Source organism: Podarcis filfolensis (genome assembly GCF_964270895.1).
Source record: "Podarcis filfolensis genome assembly, chromosome: 15".
Taxonomy (NCBI): Eukaryota; Metazoa; Chordata; class Lepidosauria; order Squamata; family Lacertidae; genus Podarcis; species Podarcis filfolensis.
The window spans coordinates 6,681,421-6,706,657 of NC_139618.1; the positions used below are offsets into that span (position 1 = coordinate 6,681,421).

Here is a 25,237-nt window from a genome sequence, read left to right on the forward strand (position 1 = left end):
TGGTGCATGTGAGAGTGCTGTGTTGTGTGTGTGTGTGTGTGTGTGTGTGTGTGTGTGTGTGTGTAAAACACAACATAATGTGTGCATTTGTTTTTTATGAAAACAATGTGGGCACAATCTGATTGCTTGTGCTTTGACCCCTGCTGAAATAAATAGGGTTAGAATGTATTTGGCTGAATTTCCTGGATACATTTATTTTTTAAGAAATGCATGCCAGTAAAATGAACAGGGGGGGCTGCAACAAAATGTTGCATCCTGGAGTGCTCCTGCTCACTATCCCAGTCACTGCCATTCCGTTCCCCTCCACAAGCATTTCCCAATCTCCCAACAACAGTCAATCAGCACTCCGCAGCCACTGAGCATGCTCAGTCTTCACTGGGGCTGTCTTGGCGTGTCCCCTAATTTTAAACAAATCCTGAAGACTTTTGGTCCTCCTGAAAACCTCCTATTCCACAAGCCAGTTGACTGCACCTCCACTCCGACTGGGGCAGGACAGGAGCATGGGCAAAGCCGTTAGGCGAGTGCTGACAACTGTATTTCAGTGGCACAGGACACAGATCCCCAGTTAATTCTTTGGCATCTACATGCAGAACAGGGAGAGACCTCCTTCTGGAACTCTGGAGAGCTGCTGCCAGCCAGAGCAGGCAGTACTAAGCTTGCGAGGAATCCTATTCGGAATAAGGGAATTTCCCTTTAAAAAAGGGAAACGTTGACAGCTATGACTGGGAGTGGCCACCGAGACCACATAACACATTGGCTCCCAGTACGTTTCCGAGCACAATTCAAAGTGTTGGTGCTGACCTTTAAAGCCCTAAACGGCCTTGGCCCAGTATACCTGAAGGAGTGTCTCCATCCTCATCGTTCTGCCCGGATGCTGAGGTCCAGTGCCGGTGGCCTTCTGGCGGTTCCCTCACTGCGAGAAGCTAAGCTACAGGGAACCAGGCAGAGGGCCTTCTTAGTAGTGGCACCTGCCCTGTGGAACGCCCTCCCATCAGATGTCAAGGAAATAAACAACTACCTGACATTTAGAAGACATCTGAAGGCAGCCCTGTTTAGGGAAGTTTTTAATGATTGATGTTTTAATGTTCTTTTAATCCTTTACTAGAAGCCGCCCAGAGTGGCTGGGGAAACCCAGCCAGATGGGCGGGGTAAAAATATATTACTACTACTACTGCCATCATCATCATCATCTGCCTGAGTCAGTATAAGGCAGCTTTCTCTGTTTTCACATAAGCAATGCCTGAAGACTGGAATGTGTATATATACTAGGATAAAATGATGATGGAGCTCAGAGCTTGTGCTACACCTGGGTGGGGAACCTCAGGCTCAGGGACTGAATGTGGCCCCACATGCCTCTCTATCAGGCCCTCAGGAACCTCCCCACACCCTCCCTAGCCACACCCTTCACTGGCTCTGCTTTGCACCCTCCTTCCGGGGTAGAACGCTCCCTTGAACCTGGACCCTGCCTCTTCTTTGCTTGGATGAGGAGTAGAGAGCAGGACATGGAGGTGTGAACCCCTCTGACTTTTGAATGCATGGGCATAGCAGGGGGGGGAGCAGGGGGGAGCCGCCTCCTCCCCCCAACAATCCAGTAAATGAATAAAAATACTGAACTAAAAGTAGAAAGATTTTGACCAATTTTTTCTGAATACTTGGAGGTCAAAAGGAAGTAATTTAAAACGACTTTTTTGCTGAGACATTGCATTCCGATTCTGCTACCAGCCTTTCTCAACCTGTGGGTCCCCAGACGTTGTTGAACTACAACTCCCATCACCCCTAGCTAGCCAGAGCTCAGGGATGATGGGAGTTGTAGTCCAACAACATCTGTGGACCCACAGGTTGAGAACCAGAGGATGATTACAGGTAGGTGCCTTGCGTCTCTGCCCCCCAAAAAACATCCTGGCTATGCCCATGTTTGCACCACGTTATGCCAAGTCTGTTGCTCCACTCATTTTCACCTCTGGCCCCACCCAGTGGACTGTTCCACTTGAAGACTGCAGGGTCATATTTTCAAAATTCTCGCACATGAATCTCCCTGCTTGAAGAAGGCTAGCACAGCACAGCTATGCCATAACTTTTGCCTTTTGCTTTGCTACTTACCCCTCCACCCAGGCAATTTGGTTTGGCTGTGATTGGGGGCAGGGGAGCACGATGCTTCTCTGTGCAGATGGAGAGGGAGAAAGAGGGAGGGGTGCAAAGTGATGCAGGCAAAGGGAGAAAAACAAAACTTTTGGCATTGTAATATCATTATACAACTCTATGGTGCGGCCAGGTTTGGAATACTGCGTACGGTTCTGGTTGCCTCTCCTCAAAAAGGGTATTGTAGAGTTGGGGAAAGTTCAGGAAAAGGGCAACCAAAATTATCAAGGAGATGGAGTAACCCCCCCGCCCCCGAAGAAAGGTTGCAGCATTCAGGAAGTTTTAGTTTTGAGAGAAAAGGCATTATAGAAGTTTACAAAAATGATGCATGGTTTGGAGAAAGTGGATAGAGGAAAGTTTTCTCCCTCTCGCCCAACACTAGAACTTGGGACGTCCACAGAAATGGAATGTTGGAAGGGTCAGGGAAGATAAAATAAACGCAGCAGGCAGTTAACTGTGGAACTCCCTCCTGCAGAAAACAGCGATGACCACCAGCTTGGATTACTTTAAAGAGGATTGGACAGATTCATGGAGGAGAGGGCTACCAATGGCTACTTGATGCCTCCCTAGCTGAAGGCAGTAATGCTTCTGTATACTAGTTGCTGGAGGCCTTAGCAAGGGCGAGGGCTGCAGTGCTCGGATCCTGCTTATCTGTGAGGGCAGAACGCTGGACTAGATGGGCCACTGGCCTGATTCAGCAAACGCTTCTTATATTTCTTTTCCTCGCATTCACCGCAACCCGTAGATACCCTGTAGTTTCTTGAGGAGTACTGTCATTTGGTCATGTGTTTCCCCTCAAACCCCTTTCCATTGGCTTTGGAAATGAAAGCTGCCGTTGCGTACATTTCAGACAGCCATTGCACATGCTCAGAAGGCAGATTCATTGAATAGGAATTGGGGGAGGAGGGTTGAAAGTGTGGGGAAACAACACAGGTAATGTGCATTGGATCTCTGCCCCCTCTCTGAGGTGCGCGGCAAGCTAAAATCACGACTTGACATGCACCTAGAGAACCATCCTCGCTACAGTTTGAGTTGCTCATGTGTACCTTAGTCAAATCCCTATGTCTAATTTTGTAATAATAAGAGCATTTATTTGGGGGTGGGAGGATGAGGAACCTGTTGCGATTATATACGCTTTGTGTCACATGTAAGGAATCTTCCCTGTCCAGAGCCAGACCGTTATGTCCCTCTTCCTCAGTATGCATGTGTGCACTGCTGTCACAGTTAGCTATGTACTCCACTGGAGTATCATAGAATCATAGAATTGTTGGGAGGGAACCCAGGGGTCATCCAGCCTAACCCCAGATGCATGGTTGTTGTCGTTGTTGTTGTTTAGTTGTTTAGTCGTGTCCAACTCTTCGTGACCCCATGGACCAGAGCACGCCAGGCCCTCCTGTCTTCCACTGCCTCCCGCAGTTTGGTCAAACTCATGCTGGTAGCTTCAAGAACACTGTCCAACCATCTCGTCCTCTGTCGTCCCCTTCTCCTTGTGCCCTCCATCTTTCCCAACATCAGGGTCTTTCCCAGGGAGTCTTCTCTTCTCATGAGGTGGCCAAAGTCTTGGAGCCTCAGCTTCAGGATCTGTCCTTCCAGTGAGCACTCAGGGCTGATTTCCTTCAGAATGGAAAGGTTTGATCTTCTTGTAGTCCATGGGACTCTCAAGAGTCTCCTCCAGCACCATAATTCAAAAAGATGCATGGTAGATGCATGGAAAAGATTCATAAGACAGGTAAAATTTTGTTTTGTTTTGTTAAAAAAAAAAGGTCTCTTCCACACAATACATTTAAAGCATATTCAACATACATTTGTAGCACATAGCTTCCCCCAAGGGATCCTGGGAACTCTAGTTTGTTAAGAGTGCTCTGTAAGAGGTAAATTACCGTACCACTCCCAGGATTTTAAGTGGGGAGGAGGAACCATGTTATTTAAATGTATTGTGTGACTTACATGATATATTTTGCGACCTTTTAAAAGTGCTCCTGGGCTGCTTATTTTTATTTTGGCTAAAAATTTCTTAGTTTCTTGACCTTCCTACCCTGAATTTATAATTTTTTCTGCTGCTGCTGGGCTATCCTTATCCCTTTGTGTCAATACCTCCCTGCCTTGTTTACACCTCTCTCTCTTATATGAACTTCAGATTACTAGACACCCCTCAGCCAATCACCGTCCTTGGAAGGTTCCAATTGGAGTGGGGGGGAGAAGGGGGGGAGAAATTGTGAATTCAAATCATTGGTGGGGGGAACTGAGTTTTTTAGATTGGATATGACCCACTGTCTCCAAACACCCACACACCCGTGTTAATAATAGAGTAACTATTTTAAATTAATGGACAGAACTCCCTTAGGCTCATTAATTTCAATAGGTCTACTCTTGAGTAGAATACAGCCATAAAAGAAATAGCCACATCAAGGCTTCTTCCTTGAACTTGTAGATTGGAAAGCAGAGGAATAAATGAAATAGAGACAATCAGTGTTTTCGTCATTAAAAGAGGGGAACATTTGAGGAGCATTATGAAAAGACATGGTACACCCCCTACCTTGTTTTCTTAATTGCTTTTCTTAAGCGGGATACGTGTTGTTGTTGTTTTTTTAAAAAAGCAAATACATTTTTAAACAAATGTAAAATTTCAATTCTATTTTTTAAAAGCACAATTTTCGAATTTTTTTTTTAATTATTTTGATCTCTATCCAACCTTTTTCTTTTTCTTTTTCTTTTCAAATGTCCGATGCGCAGGAGTTGTTAGAAGGTTTGTAAATCCGGAGTTGGGAGATGAGGCTAAATTGCTTGCGTGGACGGAGGTTTTAAGGCAGAGTTGAGCACCAAAGAGGTTGGGGGGCTCTCTGAATTAATTCCCTCCTTCTCTTCACCCGCCGCATTCAATGTCAGCTCCCTGATATTTTAAAAGGAGGGCGCTTTTTAAAACACTTCGAAATGGATAAATGCCTCTTTACGCACTCTGAAGACCCAAGCCCACCGGTTAAACCTTGGGAAAATCGTCCTGGGGCGCAATGTCCCCCGCGCCAACCCTACAGCTTTCCTGCTGTGCGACTTTGTGAGCCGTGATTTGAGCCCACTGAAGCGGTTTACTCCCGAGTAAAACAGGCGGAGGCTCGGATGGTAAAGCTGCAATCCAAGCCCCATCAGAGGTTGGGAGGGATTTGCTTACTTCCAAGTAGGATACGGCAACGCGCTTGCGAAGCTGAGCTTGGCCGGGCGCTGGAAGGGCGCTCTGTCTACGCTCAGAGGCTCTGTTTGCTTACCGAAAACAGACCCAGATTAAGCTCAGAATTCTTGTTTATTTATCGAAAGACATATTTATCCGGGGCGCACACAGAGAGCCTTTCCGCTTCGGTTGAACGGATCTGTTGAGACAATTGAGAATATAGCTGTCTTTGGATTTAGGATATGAGACCCAGAGGCTTCTGTTTGGGGGGGCGTGGAGTAGAGATTTGGTTGGAAAATTTATTACATATTTATTTATTTCGAAAATGTATATACCGATTAATGGCGATCTTCTCTATAGATTTCTGTCTGGGAATGGGAAACACGAGGTGATCGCCTACTTTAGCCCTACTCAGAGTAGACCCACTGACTCCCACGAAATTCAATATTAGAAGCAGCTCTTCCTGCTTATAATATTGTTCTTAAGGAATTCTGTGACAACATTGCAGTGCTTAGGCGTACTGCTACCATATATAAACAGATGATGGGCCCCGATCCAGCCAGAGTTAAGGCAGTTTAATCCTTGCAGAGTTGTTGTCAGGATAAAAAAGGGGCAGCATACGTTTTACCTTGAGCTCCTTGGAGGAAAAGAAGGATACAATTTTATTTTATTATTGATTAAAATTTATATACCGCCCTTCATCCAAGGATCACAGGGCGGTTGACAGTGTAAATTAATTAATTGATGAGGCGGAAATATTTTTTAATCTTAATTAGATTTTCCTTTAATTGACCTAAATTTTGTGTGTGTGTGTGAACAAACTATACAGCCCAATTAAGGTTCCAGTCTAATGCACACCCACGTGGGAGTCAGTCTTACGAAGGTCAATGGGAGTTCCTTCTGAGCAGACGTGCATAGGATCGCTCTATATTAAACGAGCTATGCAGATCTTCAAAGCAAATCGCGTTGCTGGGATCGTGACCATTAGCTCGCTGCTGACTACCTCCACATTTTTAAGAGGTGTGTGCCTTTGGATGAAAATCTAGAGGTCTGCTTACTCCTGAATTCAAGGAGTCCGGGAATAAAATCATCGAACTGAGACTGACTTTTGAAGCGAAGAAAAAAATGTGTTTTAAGATCGAGGAGTTTGGCGTGTGAGAGAGAAAATCCAAAAAAATCACACCCGGGCCGGCAGAGCAATAGGTTGCATATCCCTTGCTTGCCTAAGAAGTTGTTTCATTGAGCTCAGAGGAGCTTACTCTTGAGTAGACATGCAAAGTTGTTGTTTTCTTCCTCAAAATCAGCCGTGGAAAGTTTACGGATGATTCAAAGAATAAAACACCAGCCTTCGTGCGTTTCTGAAAAATGTGGATTTTGCAAGCCCTTGAGTTCTCCAGACTGCTTCGTCAGGGTGGCGCTTAGAAAGTTTAGGAAGCAGCAAAAGCTGGCTTGATATTGTGGTCGCTAGTTTAATTTGTTTCTCCCGTCACCAAGAATCCTGGGAACTGTAGCTCACAGTGCTACAATTCCCAGCACCCTTAACAAACGACAGTTCCCAGGACTCTTGGGGAGAGAGAGGGGTGATGTACTTTAAATGGATGGAGCTCACAATCTTAAACTGGGCTGCAACTCGGAACACGTTCTTGTTTTATTTACCATTATTACTCACCTATTAACCTAATTCTCCGGGAGACTGAGAGGTAAATCCCAGGGAACACATTCGGACTTGCTTCTGAGTAAACATGTCTAGGTTTGCACTGCTAATTGGATTATTAGGCTCTGTGGAACTTTCACAGTAAGCAAAAAAACAAAACCGAGAGAGACAGTTCTCTGCCCCGAGAGGATCCCATTTCCGCTGCTCTCCCAGCTCCGCATTGGTTTGAGGGCATTTCCGGCTTAACTCGGCTGCAGATCCAGATGTGGATTGGGCGGCTCCTTCATTATGTGAATCATTCGGGCCTGTAGTCCCTTAATCCAGTCACGACCTGGAGGGATAAGGGGAGGCTGCAGCCGAGGGACCGATGGTCTGCTATGCCTGCAGAAAGCCACAAGTTCAATCAAACGCTTCTCCAGGTAGAGCTGGGAAAAGTCTGAAATCATGCCGAGCCGCTGCCAGTCAGTGTAGACAGCCCTGACCTAGATGAGCAGCTTTGTATGCAGCTCGTAGTTCAAAACACTGAGGACTTTAACCTTGCTTTCTTTTTAGAGGAAGGGAGCTCAGCGTCTGCTTTGCGCGCAAAAGGTCCCATGTCCAATGCCTCTCTAGGCAGGACTACGATTCTGGAAGGCTGCTGCCAGTCCGTGCAGGCAGTATTGAGCTAGATGAGCCAGTGGCCTGACTTGTACTGAAGGCAGCTTGCTATTTGACCTGGTGCCTGAGCACCAACTGATCCGGAATGGGATCGCGTTCAAACCGAATCAAGGAGAATAAAATTAACCTGCCTTAAGAATCATTGGAGTGTGATTGTGTGTGTGTGTGTGAGAGAGAGAGAGAGAGAGAGAGAGAGAGAGAGAGATCATCTATAATTTTATTGTAGCTTATTTTATTTGCTCCTACTACTAAGGCATCTTGCAAAGTCTGGCTTGATCTCTGTACAATTTAAAAAAATCTACCCGTTTCAATCGTTTGAGGTGCGATGGCTGCAAGTGATAGATTCCATGTTGTTCGTGTGTGCAAGGTTGCTACACAAGTTGCTGGTTTAGTAAAGGGAGTGGGTAGAGAATGGATGATAACGTGCAATAATGCGGAAGGAGATGTTTTACACAATCTCCCAGCGCTGCCAAAAACACCGGGCGGAATCGTGTGTGGTTCATGCAAGACGCAGAAAATCCAAATAGATTAAAAAAAAAAAAAAGAGGAGGAGGAGGGTTATCTGTTCTGTTTTATTTATTTATTTTTGTGGGGAGTTTTTTTCTAATTGGGGGGTGTGGCATTTGAAAAGCAGGTATATATGAAAAATAATTTAAAATGCAAGAAAACCCTCCTACTTTGAGCAACAGTTCCTGAAAGGCATTGAATGGAATCCAGCTAGGTTTTAAAGTCAATATTGAAATTAAGGGAGCTATAAGAGTCGTGTCTATGGAGTTCAGTGGGTCAACCCTGAGCCAGGATTAACTTTCGATACATTGACCATGTGACGTTATGAGAAATCCTTCACGGGACGCTGGCCAAATGCAAAATGGGTGGGCCGGCTCCGGGCTCCTGCACCTTTAATAGGAACATAGAAGGGCGACTATCTCCTGAAATCGCCTCTTCTACACAGCAATTAAAGGTACAGGAGCCCCCGCTGCCGCTTTGTAAGCGACCTGCTGAAAAGCCCTCTTCTGTCCGATGATTAAAGGTGCGGGAGCCGGGCCCCCTCCGCTCTTTGATCCGGCTGCCCTATTTCGTACAAGATGTGTGTTGTTGTGTACATTGCACGCAGGTACCGCCTTCCTAAAGCTGACCTGTATCTAAAAACAGTTCGGTTGGGTCCGGCTGACAGAGGCTGCAATTCCTTCTTCGCTCTCCCACTCTTGGCGCAGATAAGATCGGTCTTCGTCTTTACCCACTGGAGAGGAAATGCGCAGGGCGATCCTGGGCATGGGATTGGGCTTCTTCCTCAACCGAAGCAGCGCTAGCTTTAAAATCTGCCTTCACCAGAACCAAGCGGGGCTTCTTTAAAGTCTTGCGCTTTGTTCCTTGCGCCACTGGCCTGCAAACCCCCGTTTAATTCGCGAGGGGGCTGCCTTGATCTAAGTACCCCGCTGATTTCAAGGGAATCTACTTCCCCGGAAGAAGATCCCACCTCCAAATGTGTTTTTAGGAATCGAGATAGATTTATTTGGAATTAACTCCTCCATACCAGAATTTGTGGGCTCTTTCCCTCCTTGCTCTCTAGTGTGGTTCTAAATCTCTTAACGACCGAGGCTTGGAAGGTAGTTCGGGTTAAACCCTGCTGAACCCGAAGTACCTTATTGGAGATAATATTTCAGGGATTTCCAGTTCTTGTGTACGTTTGGTAGGGGGGTGTTGTTGTTTTTTTCTGGTGGGAGGGGACTGCGCTCATCTCCTTGGAGGATCCCGGTTTAAATCCGCAAAAGATTGCGCTCTCTCCCTACTCCATCAGTTTCCCACATACGTCGCTCTTCTTAATACACTGCAGCCCCTAACCCCACTTGCCTCGGAGTAAACCCCACTGGATTATAAAAGGTTTACTTCTGAGAAGACATAGTCAGGGTTGCGTTGTTCCAAGGATCGCCTTGCGCCTCTTTTGCGCCCTAGCGTGCTGAATAAGAGAAAACTGTGAACCGCCGTGAGATCTACGGATGAAGGGCGGTATACAAATTTTAATAATAGCGACAATAATAGGCAGGGAGGCATTTTGCATTGCAGGACCCGCGTTTAGTCCAACTGCTTGTTTTTAAGCATAATAAAAGGGTAGCTTTGATTTGGATATTTGAAAGCTGATAGGCCCTGCAGTCATCTCTCTCTCCCCCCCCCCCCTCTCTCTCGAATCCAGAAATTGTAATTAACCTGCTCTGGGGATTATAGCAAAAAAAGCGAGCGAGCGAGAGCAGTATATATTCTGGAGGTGTCAAATCTGATTATGGCTCTCGGCCAAGGCGGGCGGGCGCGCAGCTCTATTCATACCGATTCCGGAGAAAGTCTCGTCGGGTTTTACGTCCGAATGAACACGCATGAACTCGGACTGCTCGGAGAGCAAAACGTGGCCTTAAAGACCTGGCGGGTCTCGGCTATTTCGAGATGGATTTTCTGCTTAGGACGGTCAACCTCAGAAAGGAAGGTGGCTTCTTTCTGAATAAGGCCCCGAGTCCACGCGCGTTGAAATAAAGAGGTCCCCTTTCCTCCCCAACACACACACGCTAAAAATGCGTCGAAATCGGTTTCAGGCTTCGCATTTCATGTGGACCGGATTGCAGATGTAAGCGCGTCGGTTACTCGGGAGAGAGAGTCACTGAAAATCCGGGCTGAGGTTCCTTTTGCGACCCCCGAACCAAAGCGCGCGCTTCGCATGGAAACACTTCGCGTTGGGGTTGGGGTTTTTTGGGGGGGGCGTGCTTTCTCTTCTCTTCTCTTCTCTTCTCTTCTCTTCTCTTCTCTTCTCTTCTCTTCTCTTCTCTTGAAAGGCAGCCCCGGGTCTCCGTCTCTGCTGGGCGCGCAGGGGACAGTCCGTCGGCGCGCGGGTTAGTGGAGGATTTTTGTCAACGAAAAGAAGCGCGGTTTTGGTTTTGTTTTTACAAGGGAGTGGCAGAGGAATAATTCAGAGAAAGAGCATTAGACCAAAGCTAGAGGTGGCTGCGCGAGTGAGGGAAGGAGGACGAGCTTGGTCACTTTCGTCTCTGGGAAAAAGACTCTGCGCGCTCTCCTGCTCCTCCGTCTCTCGCGCTCTCGCCTTCGGGGCTCCGCTGCGCTCCTTTCGCCTTCCTTCCCCTCGCGCCCCGGTTTGCGGAGAGAAAAGCGGGGCGCTAAGGAGAAGGCTGAGGTCGGAAGGCTCCAGTCACACCCCAAAAGAAAAAGAAAAATCCGAAAGCATAGAGAGAAGAGTTATGTCTTCCAAAGGGCAGGTGCGCGATATAATAAACTCGGTTTAAAATGCAATATTTATAGATGAGGATATTAGATATTCAGCTCGATCCGGTGGAGAATAGCCACCGCTAAGACTAATTAACTTCTTTCTCTCTCCCTCTGTATAATCCATACACCTCTCTATATGATATCATACATTTATACAGTACCTAGAATCATAGAATCATAGAGTTGGAAGAGACCACAAGGGCCATCGAGTCCAACCCCCTGCCAAGCAGGAAACACCTGCTCATTATATATTCCTGCTCATTATATATTCTATATATTTAGGTATGTGTGTATTGTATATAATCATAATGTGTTTTGACTGTTTTTAATACCCGGTTTTTAAATTGTAAGCCGCCCTGAGACCTCATGGTGAAAGACGAATAATAAATGTATCACAACAACAACACAAGAGCGTGTTCCTTGTAAAATGGAGCTAAAGAAAAAAGATTATTCGCAGTTTATTGCTTGCAGATTGCATTAGACTATATACTTCTGTACTTTGAATACCGAATAGCCTGTTGTTGTGTTTGGATTTCTTACTCGCCCTTCACCACAAGGACCCAAGGCAGGTGACAGCACTCTAAAAAGGCAAGATTAAAATAAATTTAAACTATTTGCTTACACACACACACACACACTATCTCTCATATACTTCTTCGGGAGTGCATCCCATTAAGCTAAGGGCACAACCTTAATATTTACGGGCTCAGAGCCCATATACACGTTTACTTGGGTGTAAGGCCTCCGGTGTTCCTTGGGACCGGGGGCCGAGCGTGCGGTCTCACCAGGTGGAAATTCAGCCCCGTGGACCTGAGCTGGAGAGCTTCTCCACGAGACACGCAAGCCCTCAACCTGCCTCCTTGGAAGTAAGCGATCTTCTCTGCTGAAGTCGCGACTTTCTTGAATAAACAGAAGCGCTCTTTCTGGGGATTTAGGAAGGGGTGACGGTGGCCCGGGGTTGTCTTGCTGGTGAGCAAGGGCGCGTAGTATGCGGAGTGTGTGTGTGTGTGTGTGTGTGTGTGTGAGAGAGAGAGAGAGAGAGAGAGAGAGAGAGAGAGACTAGCTTTATTAAGGATTCCGCCCCCAAACACCTTTTGTTAATTCTTGAGCTTATCGGATCAGCGTTCAAGGCTGGCAAATAAGAGCTATGGGGTTGCTTAATGTTGGGCTGTGTCTTATGCAATAACGGATTGGAGGGAGGGAGAGAGAGAGAGAGAGAAGCGCACCTCTGGTTGATAGAGGGTGGGGGGGGCGGAGTTAAAGGTGGGAGGGGGACGCTGCCTTGACTCTCCTGCTTGCTAGGATGTGTATATCCGAGAGGGAGTCCCGGGGAGCAAGTTCCCCGAAGGGTGCGCGTCTTTGTAGCAGAAGTGCGGTTGCGAGAGGGCGCTCAAGTGAGCGGAAAGCCTATCAATAAACAGAGAGAAATAGCGGTAGCCTTTTCTCCTCCTTCCTTTGCCCCTGCAGTTCTGGAGTGAGCTTAAAAAAGGAGAGGAAAGACCCTTAGTTCAGTTGTTAGACCATCCATCTACTTTGCGCGCAGAAGTTCCTGATTTCAATCCCCGCCATCTCCAGGAGGGGCTTGGAAAGACTTGGAACCCGGAGGAGCTGCTGCCAGCCAGTGTAGACAGTACTGGGCAAGATGGGAGAATTGCTCTGGCTCAGTACAAGGGAGCCGCTTTGCGTCCCGGGTTAAATCCCCAGCATCTCCACCTAGGGCTTCTGTCGAAGAGCAAGTTTCTCGGATGGAAGTGCTCCAACTAGCACAGATGAGGTCAAAGGATCCCTTAAGACAGCCTTTCTCAACCTGCGGGTCCCCAGATGTTGTTGAACTACAACTCCCATCACCCCTAGCTAGAAAGGCAAGAGCTCAGGGATGATGGGAGTTGTAATCCAACGCAATCAGAGAGCATGGCAGTGGCTTCCCCTGGTCTACACATGCATACTTAGATGTGCACATGCCCATTTTCTCTGCATGGACAATGCTCTGGGGCTGTACTGCAATGTTTGCAAGTAAGTCTGTATGTATTTGCATGCTTTATCCATGTCTTGGTTAGGTTCAGGATCAACTCCCCTTTCAGCCATGGGTGACCTTAGATCAGTCCACATCTCTCTGCCTAACCTACCTCACAGGGTTGTTGTAGGGATAGAATGGATGGGGGAGAGAAAGAAGAGAGAGATACCACACCCCCCGCAGAGCTGCCTGGAGAACAGACTCTTATTATTTGTGTTGTTAATTCATTTTATTAGTCCCTTGACTCAGAAGGACTCACAAAATTTAAAAGCGTAAAAGGATGGCATAAAATCGGGGGGGGGGGGAGAGGGAGAAGAAGAATGCATTGCAATAAAAGCCATACAGTAATCTATAAAATAAACCCAATAAAACAGCAGGGAAAACACATCACCAATAGACAGCGAAATCTAAACGGATGGTGGGATGGGACTGTAAGGTGGTTATTATCCCTCCTCCTTAATGCTGTTTCCCAAATCTCTGCCCACCGAAAACACTGTTTACCTAGTTTCCCCCACTCAGATTATAAACGTATCCAGATACAGACAATGTGTTTGTACAGCTCCTGACACTAATATATAGATTGCAATTTAATGGGCATCAGTTTATACATTTTTCAATTTACACCAGGTGTGGAGCACTATTGGCCCTCCAGATGTTGCTGTACTACAACTTCCAGCAATGACCAGGGTAGATTGCACTACTTCAGGCTGCAGATGGGGGGGCATATTTTTAATGCTTTGTCCAATATTGAACATAACCTGCAAGTAGAAAACTAGCCCAGCAAGGAATGACCTGGACTACCACAACCTCTCTGGCTAGTGTGAAATTATTAGTCGCAGGGAATTCATTTCTGTCTTGGGGGAGAATTCAAAACTGGAGCCTCTTCCTGCAGCCTGAAATGGTACTGTCCACTTTGGCTCATGTAGGCCACCCCACAAATATGCTGGCTGGTGGCTGATGGGAGTTGGAGTCCAACAGGGCTCCATGTTGGCTACCCCAGATGTATGCTCAAGGGGAGGCGAGGCGGAAAGGAGAGATTCACACAGGGGGTGTTGATTCTTTTCTGCTAGGACCTGCCTCTGAAATGTGAAACAAACGTGCAAATTAGATCTTTCCTTGTGCAATCTGGAATTAAATAAAGTCAAGGCTGAAAGCACATGTGTTCACCAGTCTGCTGGAGCCAAACTAGTCCCAAATGTAAGAATGGATCAAGCCAATGGCCCACCTAGTCCAACATCCTGTTCTCACAGTGGCCAGCCAGATAGATGCCCGTGGTCAGCAAGCAAGCAGGGTTCAAGCACAACAGCACTGTCCTCTCCTGTGGCTTCCAGCAAGTGATGTTCAGAAACATTGCTGCCCCTAAATGTGGGTCAGCTGCAGTGCAGGCTAGTCCATTAATGGGCGAATGGGGCCATGCCCCACTAAGCTCAGCTTGCCTTCAGCCAGGCCTGCCACCTGCCTGCTTTCTTTCCTGCAACCAGGCCAGGATTTGGCATTGGTGGCGAGATTCCTCCTCCTTCATCCCAGTGTTGCCCTTGTAGAACTCAACAGGGAGGTGAAAAGGGTGAAGCTACACTCAGTTGGCTCCGCCTTTCAGTGACTCTGACTCCACCCACTGTTTGAGCTCCTTGCATTCCACCACAGCAGTTTTGGTGGACCGCAGTCACCAATGGGTCCTGGTCAGTGCCGGATTTACGTATAAGCTAAACAAGCTATAGCTTAGGGCAGGGGTCAGCAAACTTATATGGGGTCAGCAAACTTTTTCAGCAGGGGGCCGGTCCACTGTCCCTCAGACCTTGTGGGGGGCCGGACTATATTTTGGAGGGGGGGGGAGAACGAATTCCCATGCCCCACAAATAACCCCGAGATGCGTTTTAAATAAAAGCACACATTCTACTCATGTAAAAACACCAGGCAGGCCCCACAAATAACCCAGAGATGCATTTTAATTAAAAGGACACATTCCACTCATGTAAAAACATGCTGATTCCCAGACCGTCCGCGGGCTGGGTTGCGAAGGTGATTGGGCTGGATCCGGCCCCCGGGCCTTAGTTTGCCTACCTATGGCTTAGGGCCCCACTCTTTTGGGGGGCCCCCAAAAAAAATTAAAGGGAAAAAACCTGGATGTACATTTCCAAAATATAATATAAAAAAACAAATAAAATAAAACCTACTGTACATACAGCAACAGTGTTTTGTGTTGTGTAGGCTCCTATTTGTTATGACTTTAGATACCTATTAGGTCCCTAAATTACCATATAGCATATATTCAACACAAAAACACAGCAACAATTTGTTGTTGACAAAGGACAGCTGGGCATATGAAGGGCCCCATTACCTTCAGTAGCTTAGAGCCTAATCAAACCTAAATCCAGTCCTGGTCCTGGTACTCTTAGGGTTGAGATCAGACAGAGCCCCCCCCCCACCTCCTCCTTTTATGGTTTTATGGTTCATTTTGACTTAATTTTATCCACTGTGTGTGTGTGCTTTTGGTAATCTTGATGTACACTGCAAAGAAGCGTTGGTGATTAAGCGGTATATACACAGCATAAACAAAATAAAATAAACAGGACACCTGGTGGAAGAAAGGTGGGAAATAAATGCAAAAAAACGAATAAAACATCCACACATTCCCACAAAGAAATAAGAAAATGAGGCTGCAACTTTAATTCTGTTTACCTGGGACTAAGCCCCACTGAACATAGGACATACTTGTGAGTTGTCATGATGACGATTTCACTTTTAATGGGGAATAGGCCCCTCATGAACTGTAAAGCATTGTGACTTAGTGCAGATCTGCAAAAGGACATGATTCCCCCCCCCAAAGAATGCTGGGAACTGTAGTTTGCTAAGAGAGCTGGGAATTGTAGTGCTGCTAGGGGAAAACTGCAGTTCCCAGTATATGCTTTAAATGTAGGGTGTGGCTCTGCCTTTACTTCTGAGTAAGGACGCACAGGATTGATAATATGGAAGTAGATTTCAAATTATTTATCCCCACTTTAGCTTAATAACAACAACAACAACAACAACAACAACAATAATAATAATGCCAAAACTACATTTAAGTAACTTTAAACCTCTATATTTTCTATATTTAAGAACTGGCTTGTGTGTATTTATTTATCACTTGCTTCAGACCTCTTGTAAAGACAGGCTTTTACTGACCCATAATATCAGTCCCTGCTTTTTTCTGTATTAATTCCCTTTATTGTTTTTAAAATATGCTTTTATACCACTGTTTTACATGTTTTATATTGTATTTTTGTTCCAATGATCTCATTTACCGCTTTAATCGTGTACGCCACTTAAGGTATTTTAATTTTTTAAGTGGTTTATCAATGTTTTAATTGCCTGATTGATCGATGAATCAATGAATACTGGGGCTGTGTCTTGCACTGGTGTACGGTACATTTCAAACGCACACATGAATCTTGGGAACTTGTCGTTTGTTAAGGGTGCTGGGAATTGTAGCTATGGGAGGGGTAAACGACACTGTGCGGGGGTTCTTTAAATGGATAGTGTGTGCGTACACGAGTTCTGTCCCTATATGCAAGACCTGCCACTCATTCTACCCTTCTGTGAACGTGGGGACCTGGTGTGTGTGTTTACCTGCAATATGCGTGCAAGCAGGGAGGCTGGTATCTGGACTATGTCCCTGTGAGTGTGTGCTTGTCAGCGAAAGGGAGCATCCGTATTTGCGTATGCTGAGCCAGGCAAGGGGTTGAGAGCGGATTCTTTCCGGTGGTGTGTAAACCGCGGCGCTCCCCGAATCCGGATTTGCGCTGTCCTTTCTTCTGAGCCAGAGGATATCTTGAAGCCCGATAATTTTACCTCCAGTAAAATTCTCTCTCTCTCTCTCTCTCTCTCTCTCTCTCTCTCTCTCTCGTGTGTGTGTGTGTGTGTGTGTGAGAGAGAGAGAGAGAGAGAGAGAGAGAGAGATTTACCTTCAGTAAAATTATAATTAGATACATGTATGAGCGAATAAGAATCAAGCAGTTTCAACTCCAGATCTCTGCACACCATTTCACTTTAACAAATTGCGGATTGGGTGAATGACGTTTGGTTGTCTCCAGCTAAATTGTACTCCGAGGAGACCCACTGAAATTAACGAGCGTGTTAGTCGTAGCAATTGAATTCAATGGGTTTGCTCTGAATGAAACTGACGTTGGATACAACCGAAAGAGGCATTGCTTTAACAATCCTGGCGTCTAATCCGGTTCCCTTCCCGGCCCGCTTGTCAACCCTGGTATATGTGTTAATCCAGCACTGCTCCCTCCGTTTAGCTGCTTTGAGAATCCGGTTTCCCTGGTTTGATATACCTTCGTGTGTGTTCTTAGGTTGTATTTTGGCGTCTCTGAATGGTCAGCCTAGCGTCCTCCATTCCCACCCCCTGCCTGCCTGCCTGGCCCTTTGGCGAATGTCCTGGGCGAGTGTTCCAAAAGCTCTCCAAACGGCATCTCTCCGTGCGCCCTGGGCGCGCCACGGGGGCGATCCTGCTTGGCTTCTCTTTCCCCGTGGCTCTATCGTTGATCCCCGGGCCCTTGTCCTCGCCTCGCTATCCCAGGCAGCCTCTCAACTCCGGCTTCTCTTCCTCCTTCTCCCTGGCAGGTTTGGTTCCAGAATCGGCGTTCCAAAGAAAGGCGCATGAAGCAACTGAGCGCGCTGGGGGCTCGACGGCACGCGTTTTTCCGCAGCCCCCGCCGCATGAGGCCGCTGGTAGACCGTCTGGAGCCGGGAGAGCTCATCCCCAACGGGCCCTTCTCCTTTTACGGAGGTGGGTAAGCGCGGGGGGTGGTTCCTGGGCGTGTTCACACGTCTCCATAGCTGCATCTACACACACAAGCCAGTTCTAGAATTTTGATTTTACAGCTCTTGACAGGCCTGGAACCAGCCAGTTTGCAGGGAGGGTGCACCGCAAAACCGTCAGGAAATAAACTTGTTATTAGGCTGTTTAATTTTAGATAATATTTATAATATTTACATTTTTATAAAAATTTTGGTGGGAACCTAATCCCAGCCCATTAGCCAGAAAACTTACTTCTTAGTGACTAATTTGGCACTGCATCCTTTCCCTTTATTTCCAACTAAAAGGTGCACCTTTTAGTTTTAGGGTTTGTTTTTAGGGTAACTGAAAATTAAGCAGGTGCCTGTAATCTCCCTTGAGTGTACCAGAACCAGAGCTCAAGTCATGGGGAGGGGGTATAAAGGCTTTATGAAATCCTTAGCCCCCCACGTTTTAGCCAAATCATGCTTCCTGGTCTCCTATAAGCAGTAGCTTAAGAGGATCATCCTAAATGGTAAAGAGGCTGAACTGCCTCCCTCACAAGAGAAGAAGCTGCTTCACGCTGAGTCAGACCATTGATCCACCAAGCTCAGTGTTATCTACATTGACTTGTTAGCGATTCCCCCAGGTTTCAGGCAGGATCCTTTCCCAGCTCTACCTGGAGATGAGCCTGGGATTTCCTTTATGCAAAGCAGATCCTCTGTCACTGAGCTACAGCTCTTTCTGCAAAGGTCCTCTGTGAAGCTGAACCCAGAAAGAGCCTTGCTTTAGAATCTGGAATGAATCTCTTCATGCAGCTTCATAGGGTCTAGCCTAATGCAACAACAACAACAAAGTGTTTTTATACCCTGTCCATCTGACCCCAGACACTCTAGGCAGCTTCCAACAAAATATAAAGAAACAAAACAAAACATCAAACATTAAAAGCACCCCAAAACTCAGAACCAAACTAAGCATGAAATTAACTGCATAGTTCTGTCCTGAAATGCAAGGGGTGAGTGGGAGTCCCCTCCAATTGCCAATTTGGGGGGGGGGGGCTGGTGCAGATTGGAACCCTAGCATAGGGGGGGCACTCACAGAGATAAACAGTATGTGTTGGTGCTGTTCTTCCCAATCGGTCAGAGAGAAGCAAACCTGATCCTGCCTTCCTTGTGTTCTGGGCCAATTAGATCAAAGGCACTGGGATGACTGGCAAGCCCTAACCCATTTTGAAGGTGAGAGGAGGGTGTCATGTTGGCTAGCCCCGGTGTAAGGGATATAATGATCTTGCAGTGGGGCCTGAGGGTGGTTGCTATTTTCAGCAGAGATTCAGATTAATTCATTTATAGAATTTGTAGACCACTCTTCAGCCAAGAAGGCTCCCAGAGTGGCTTAAATGCAGTCAGTTAAAACAAGACAGTCTTGAAGCCTGTAGGCTTAAAATTGGGGGAGGTGGGAAATTATCCAACAGGGAAGGGGGAGACATCAATTATTAAATAGTTATTCTTATAATGACTAGCTGACACAGTTCAGGGGAAAGAGGTGCGTGGCAGAGCTGGTCTTTCAGCAAAGCTGATGGAATGAGCACTGCTTTCCATATCTCCCACTGAGGCAGTCCATGGAATGACTGCCCCAAAGTGTCTTTCTGATGGAGTTATCATGTTTGGGGGCGGGGGCAACAACACTGTTGTTCAGTGGTAGGTTGCACAATTATAGCTGATTGGGAAATATTGTGTAATAAACCCACTATCCTAAAATATCAGGCCTTTTTGCAGTAAGGAAAGTGACAGGGAAAGTGGAGGATGACACTGGCTTTGATGCAGTGCCATCTAGCCTACCCACAGACAAGCCAGAATGAATGCTCATTAAATAGTCCATGTAGTCTAACCTCCCCGCAAACAAAGACTGTAATCCTAAAAACCTGCTTTCCTGGGAGCAAGCCCCACAGAATCCAAGAAGATGTACTTTTGAGGAGATAATGGTTATGTTTGCACACCACCATATTAATACTGGTTCCGTGGAAATACAGGGAGAATTCCCCAAAGTGATCTTGGCTGCAGAGTTCATCTTCAGCTTTATAAGAATCTTGGCGTCCTCTCATTCTTAAAAACAAAATCAAGCTTCTCTTATTGTTGAAAAAATGTTATTTCAAGTTACTGGGTGAAATCAGAAACCGCAGAAGTTTCTGTGGCCCCTCTTCCCCTTATCAGCATAATCAGATCAAAGTGTGAAAATAATAACAATTTAGCAAAATTGATTCAAACTTGGCATCTTATAGCAGCGTGTGGTTTTAATTTATTGCAGAATTTGCATTCATCACATTTTAATTTAAAGCTGAGGACGTGCAAACAGGTTTTAAGATGCAACTAGGGGGAAAGGTGGGGTTGTTGATGACAAGCATTTGCAACTGTGTAGGTGCCTGGTCCTTGCCCCCCCCCCCCAAGCATAATGAGTTTTTTTTAAGAAAGGAGAAATAAAAGTTGCCGTCATCAGCATCAGGCCCAGAGCTGTCACTGGAGGCACAGATGCTGATGCAGAGCACATTTGTCACTGTAATTTGCCACTTTTCGGGGGGGGGGTACTTGGGGGGGTCAGAGCCTGGGCTGTGGTGGTCCAGACTTCAGCTCTGAGGTCCAACCCAAGTTGCACCACTGTTGAGGTGGTGGCTGGGGGCCTCATCAGGGCCTCCCCAAATCATTTTGCTGACTGTGGCGAAGCAGAAAATGGCGCCAGGTCAAGGTGCAAAAGAAGCCAAGGCTAGGTTATGTAGTAGTAATAATAATAATAATAATAATAATAATAATAATAATAATAATAATATATTTATACCCCGCCCATCTTGCTGCTCTGGGCAGCTTCCAACAAAATGTTAAAATACAATAATTAATCAAATATTAAAAACTTCCCTAAACAGGGCTGCCTTCAGATGTCTTCGAAAAGTCAGATAGTTGTTGTTCTCCTTGACATCTGGTGGGAGGGCGTTCCACAGGGCAGGTGCCACTACCAAGAAGGCAATCTGCCTGGTTCCCTGTAACTTGGCTTCTCGCAGTTAGGGAACTGCCAGAAGGCCCTCGGCACTGGACCTTAGTGCTTCTGAATACCAATTACTGGAAACTACAGGAGGGGAGCACAGGGCGCCATATTACCAAATTCTGCTCTTGCTTGCAGGCTTTTCATTGGAACACCTGGCTGGCCCCTGTGAGAATGCTGGATTAGATGGGCCATTGGCCTGATCCGGCTGGCTTTTCCTATGTTTCCCCTTCTCTAATCGAGACATGGGGAAGCTCAGCCTACCACGAACCACATAGTGAAAAGGGCAACATCCTGCTACATAACTAATCAAATTTGGTTATGCAGTATTGACAGCTGATCAGGCCATCCTCTGCTGTAATTATGATCTAAAATAATAATAAATAATAATAATTTTATTGTTTATATCCCACCCACCTGGCTGGGTTTCTCCAGCCACTCTGGGTAGCTTCCAGCAAAATAAATAATAATAATAATAATAATAATAATAATAATAATAATAATAATTATTATTATTATTATACTTTATTATTTATACCCCGCCCTTCTGGCTGAGTTTCCCCAGCCACTCTGGGCGGCTCCCAATCGAGTGTTAAAAACAATACAGCATTAAATATTAAAAACTTCTCTAAGCAGGGCTGCCTTCAGATGTCTTTTAAAGATAAGATAGCTGCTTCTTTCCTTCACATCTGAAGGTAGGGCGTTCCACAGGGTGGGTGCCACTACCGAGAAGGCCCTCTGTCTGGTTCCTTGTAACCTCACTTCTCGCAATGAGGGAACCGCCAGAAGGCCCTCAGAGCTGGATTTCAGTGTCCGGGCTGAACGATGGGGGTGGAGACGCTCCTTCAGGTATACAGGACTGAGGCTGTTTAGGGCTTTAAAGGTCAGCACCAACACTTTGAATTGTGCTCGGAAACACAACAAAACATTTAAAAACCTCCTGATGCCGCAAAGAAAGAAAGAAATATCCGTGGCATGTATGTCAACCTTTTATCTTTTCTCCGCCTGCCAGATTACCAGAGCGAATACTATGGACCTGGGAGCAACTACGATTTCTTCCCCCAAGGACCGCCTTCCTCTCAAGCCCAGACGCCGGTGGATCTCCCTTTCGTGCCATCGTCCGGGTCATCAGGAACGCCTCTGGGGGGGATGGACCACCCCTTACCTGGACACCACCCTTCCAGCGAAGCTCAGCGTTTCACAGATATCATGTCACACCCACCTGGGGACTCTCCGAGCCCCGAACCCAACCTACCTGGCTCCTTGCACTCCATGTCGGCCGAAGTTTTTGGGCCGAGTCCTCCGTTTTCCTCGATATCTGTCAACGGCGGTGCTAACTATGGCAGCCACTTATCACATCCGCCCGAAATGAACGAGGCTGCTGTATGGTAGCTTTAAATACCAAGACTGGGGGCTGAGAAGTAAGTGGCCAATCGACACCCACCTTTGCTTACATCCAGGTGTATAGAAACGAGTTCGAGCAAATAGTTTCTTTCTTTTTTTTCTTGCCCTAAGACATATAGATATATAGATATATATGTTGGGGGTTTTGCTTTTTTTGTGAACTTTGGGAATTAACTGAATTATTCATTTCAGATCGAAGCCCAGGGAGATTTTGGTATAAACCGGAGGACAATCTTCATGATACAGAATGAACAGGAGAAAATAAAAGACAAGGGGGAAAAAATATGAAGAAAGTAATCTCTTTTTGTACCAAGTGAAGAAGGAAAAAAGACACTGGCGAAGTGGATTTGTTTCGATACTGCCATATACTATGGGATGGCGAATAGTGAGTGTCCGCATTCACTAGACTATAACTCTAGGGGGGGAAAAACAAGATTCTCAGAGACTTTTCTCATAGGAAAAGAAACCAATATTGAATAAAGGCAAGGTCAACAAGAACAAGAAAAAAAAGCTTCAAGGAATTCTAGCATTTTTTAAAATGATGATTCTTTTGGTATTATTGATTTGTTTAATTTTGCCTCCGAACATTCAACATGAGCCACAACAATAGACTTTTAAAGCTTCAGAAATGTCAGGTGGGGCAAATGAAATGTAGTTAATTTTGTTGTTATTTTTGGGAGGGTGGTGCTTTTATGTTTATTTTATTTTCATTGGCCAAAATAGCAAATATTTAAATATAAGCCCTCCGAATCAACTCTTCTACCTTCTCTGAGCGACACACACCAATAATCCTCAAAACCCAGAAGTCTTCTGCTAGACTTCTAAGTAAAAAAAAAAAAAAACTGACTTGAAAAGAAACGAACGACAAAGTATTCTACCTTCAGAAAAATAAAAGCTAAACAAACAAAAATAAAAAATAAAAAGACTCTATGAAACTAGAAAAAAAAGCAGTCAACTGTTTACGTCGAATGTTAAATTCAGGAGCGCAATGTTTTACTTAAAAAAAATTCCTGTTTTAGAACCTCTTGTTCAAAAGCAAAGTATTTTGAGCAATCAACCAAAATAGTTCATTTTTCTTTCTTTTTCCTTTTTTTTCTGTAGTTGTTATAAGACATTACAGGGCTTGTGTTTCACTGTGCTAGTTTGTAAAGGTGGCGTTTACAGCAGGCAAAGAATAAAAACTTATAAAATCAAACAGTTGCCAAATAAAACAATTCTATAGCACAAAATACTCTTTGGGGGTGCTGTACCCACAGCCCGGGGGAAAAACGCAAAACATTTTAAACAAAGTGTTACAAGGTTAAGAGGGGGGGAAATTTAACATCTTTGCTAATGTTTAGTCCTGTTCAACATTAATGGAATTGTTAATATGACTTATATAGACCCACACAGGTTTTATTTTTGTGTCTTTAAAAGAAAAAAAAGTCCAAAATATTTAAATTTTATGGTCAAATATGCAGTCAGCAGCTGCTACTTTTTTTCCTTTATATATTAAATTTCTCATATGTCTTTTATTGTTCAAATAAACCTAAGCTTGTGTGACCTCCAGTGCATATTAGACCATTCACTGTATGAAAGGGGGGGAAAGTTGGATTAAAAAATTTGTGAATTTTTAATAAAATTAGAAAATCTGATGTTTAGATAACCTGTGTTTCATTCAATGCTTTAAAAGACTTATGACATTGGGGGGGGGGGGAGAGGTGGCCAAGAAGGAGGATTCTGATCTCTTTTAAATATTGCCAAAAGCAAAATTTTAATTGTGTAGGTTCTTCCTCAGGCAATTATTTCCTCAGAATTTTTTTCCCTTTGGGATTCTGAGGAATAGCAGAACAGCTTTTTATAAGAATATCAAAATCTGAGGATGTTTTCACTCATCCATAACTTGTCATTGGATTCTGCATTAATTCAATGAGAATCTGGTGGTTTCTCCTCAGATTATGTTTCTGAGTCATTTTGAGGAAAGCGCTATGAGTTTTGATAATGCTGGCAACATTGCTCAAGTTGGGTTGTCATTGGATTTCATGTTAAAATTAAGTTTGAAGTGCTTTAGGAGCTTTTTCCTCAGCGATTTGAAGAAGCATCTTGAGGAATCCTGAGAGAAACTCCCAAGGCTTTACCGCCATGTCTGATAAAATTGTCACAGCAGGGTGCTCACTGCTCTATTGGCTATTTCTGGTACCATGGGACCTTCTTACAGCAGATAGTTACTGAGTGTGGATTTGAAGAACATACACACACATTTGAATGAAGCTCACTCTGCCCCAAATACTTGTAGGATTGAAGTACAGTGGTACCTCGGGTTACATACGCTTCAGGTTACAGACGCTTCAGGTTACAGACTCCACTAACCCAGAAATAGTGCTTCAGGTTAAGAACTTTGGTTCAGGATGAGAACAGAAATTGTGCTCCGGCAGCGCGGCAGCAGCAGAAGGCCCCATTAGCTAAAGTGGTGCTTCAGGTTAAGAACAGTTTCAGGTTAAGTACGGACCTCCGGAACGAATTAAGTACTTAACCTGAGGTACCACTGTACGGCTCTACCATTAGGCTGAGTCAACCGCTTCAGGTGGCAGTGCCCCCTGTTCCAGCCACTCCTCCAATTCCCCTCCATTGGACACAACTGCGTGCGCAACACAACTAAGCTAACCTTGAAAGAAGATGAATTTTTATTGTCATGGTTTAACCACAAGACCGAGCCTCTATTATATTCCCTGTAGCTTGGCCTACTCTTGAGGATTGCAGTGGATTCTCAAGTAATAAGAAGAAGAAGAATAAATTTTTATTTATACCCTGCCCTTCCTGGTTCAAAAACCGGGCTCAAGGTGGCTAACAACAAATTTAAAACTTAATTGTAAAAGCAGCATAAAATACAGTATAAAAACATGAATAACAATAAAATTCAAAATTCAGAAATTCGTTTAGGGGAAATAAGCACTAGGTAATCCCAGGGCTAGCTGGCTGAATTGGTCCTACTTGGGCCAGCAAGGAGGCCAGGGGAGAATTAGCTGTGGGGTCTCAGAGTGGGTAATCTCCATAAAAGGGGAGGGGGAGGGAAGAGAAGGGAAATAAAAGATCAGGCTGAATTCAAATTAAAGGCCAGGCGGAATAGCTCTGTCTTACAGGCCCAGTGGATAGAGGTTAAATCCTGAA

The 25,237-nt window shown here is 45.4% G+C and overlaps 1 protein-coding gene across 1 annotated transcript in view; it reads left to right on the forward strand.

Moving 5' to 3' along the window:
* The window catches only part of LHX1 (LIM homeobox 1), a 54,732-nt gene extending 30,997 nt beyond the window's left edge, over positions 1-23,735 (forward strand). The window contains exons 4-6 of the mRNA XM_083587886.1: positions 17,503-17,668; positions 21,699-22,107; positions 22,283-23,735. Of these exons, the coding sequence (XP_083444012.1) occupies positions 17,503-17,668; positions 21,699-22,078 (546 nt within the window). The 3' untranslated portion in view covers positions 22,079-22,107; positions 22,283-23,735. The remainder of the gene's footprint in view (positions 1-17,502; positions 17,669-21,698; positions 22,108-22,282) is intronic.
* Positions 23,736-25,237: the final 1,502 nt, after the last annotated feature.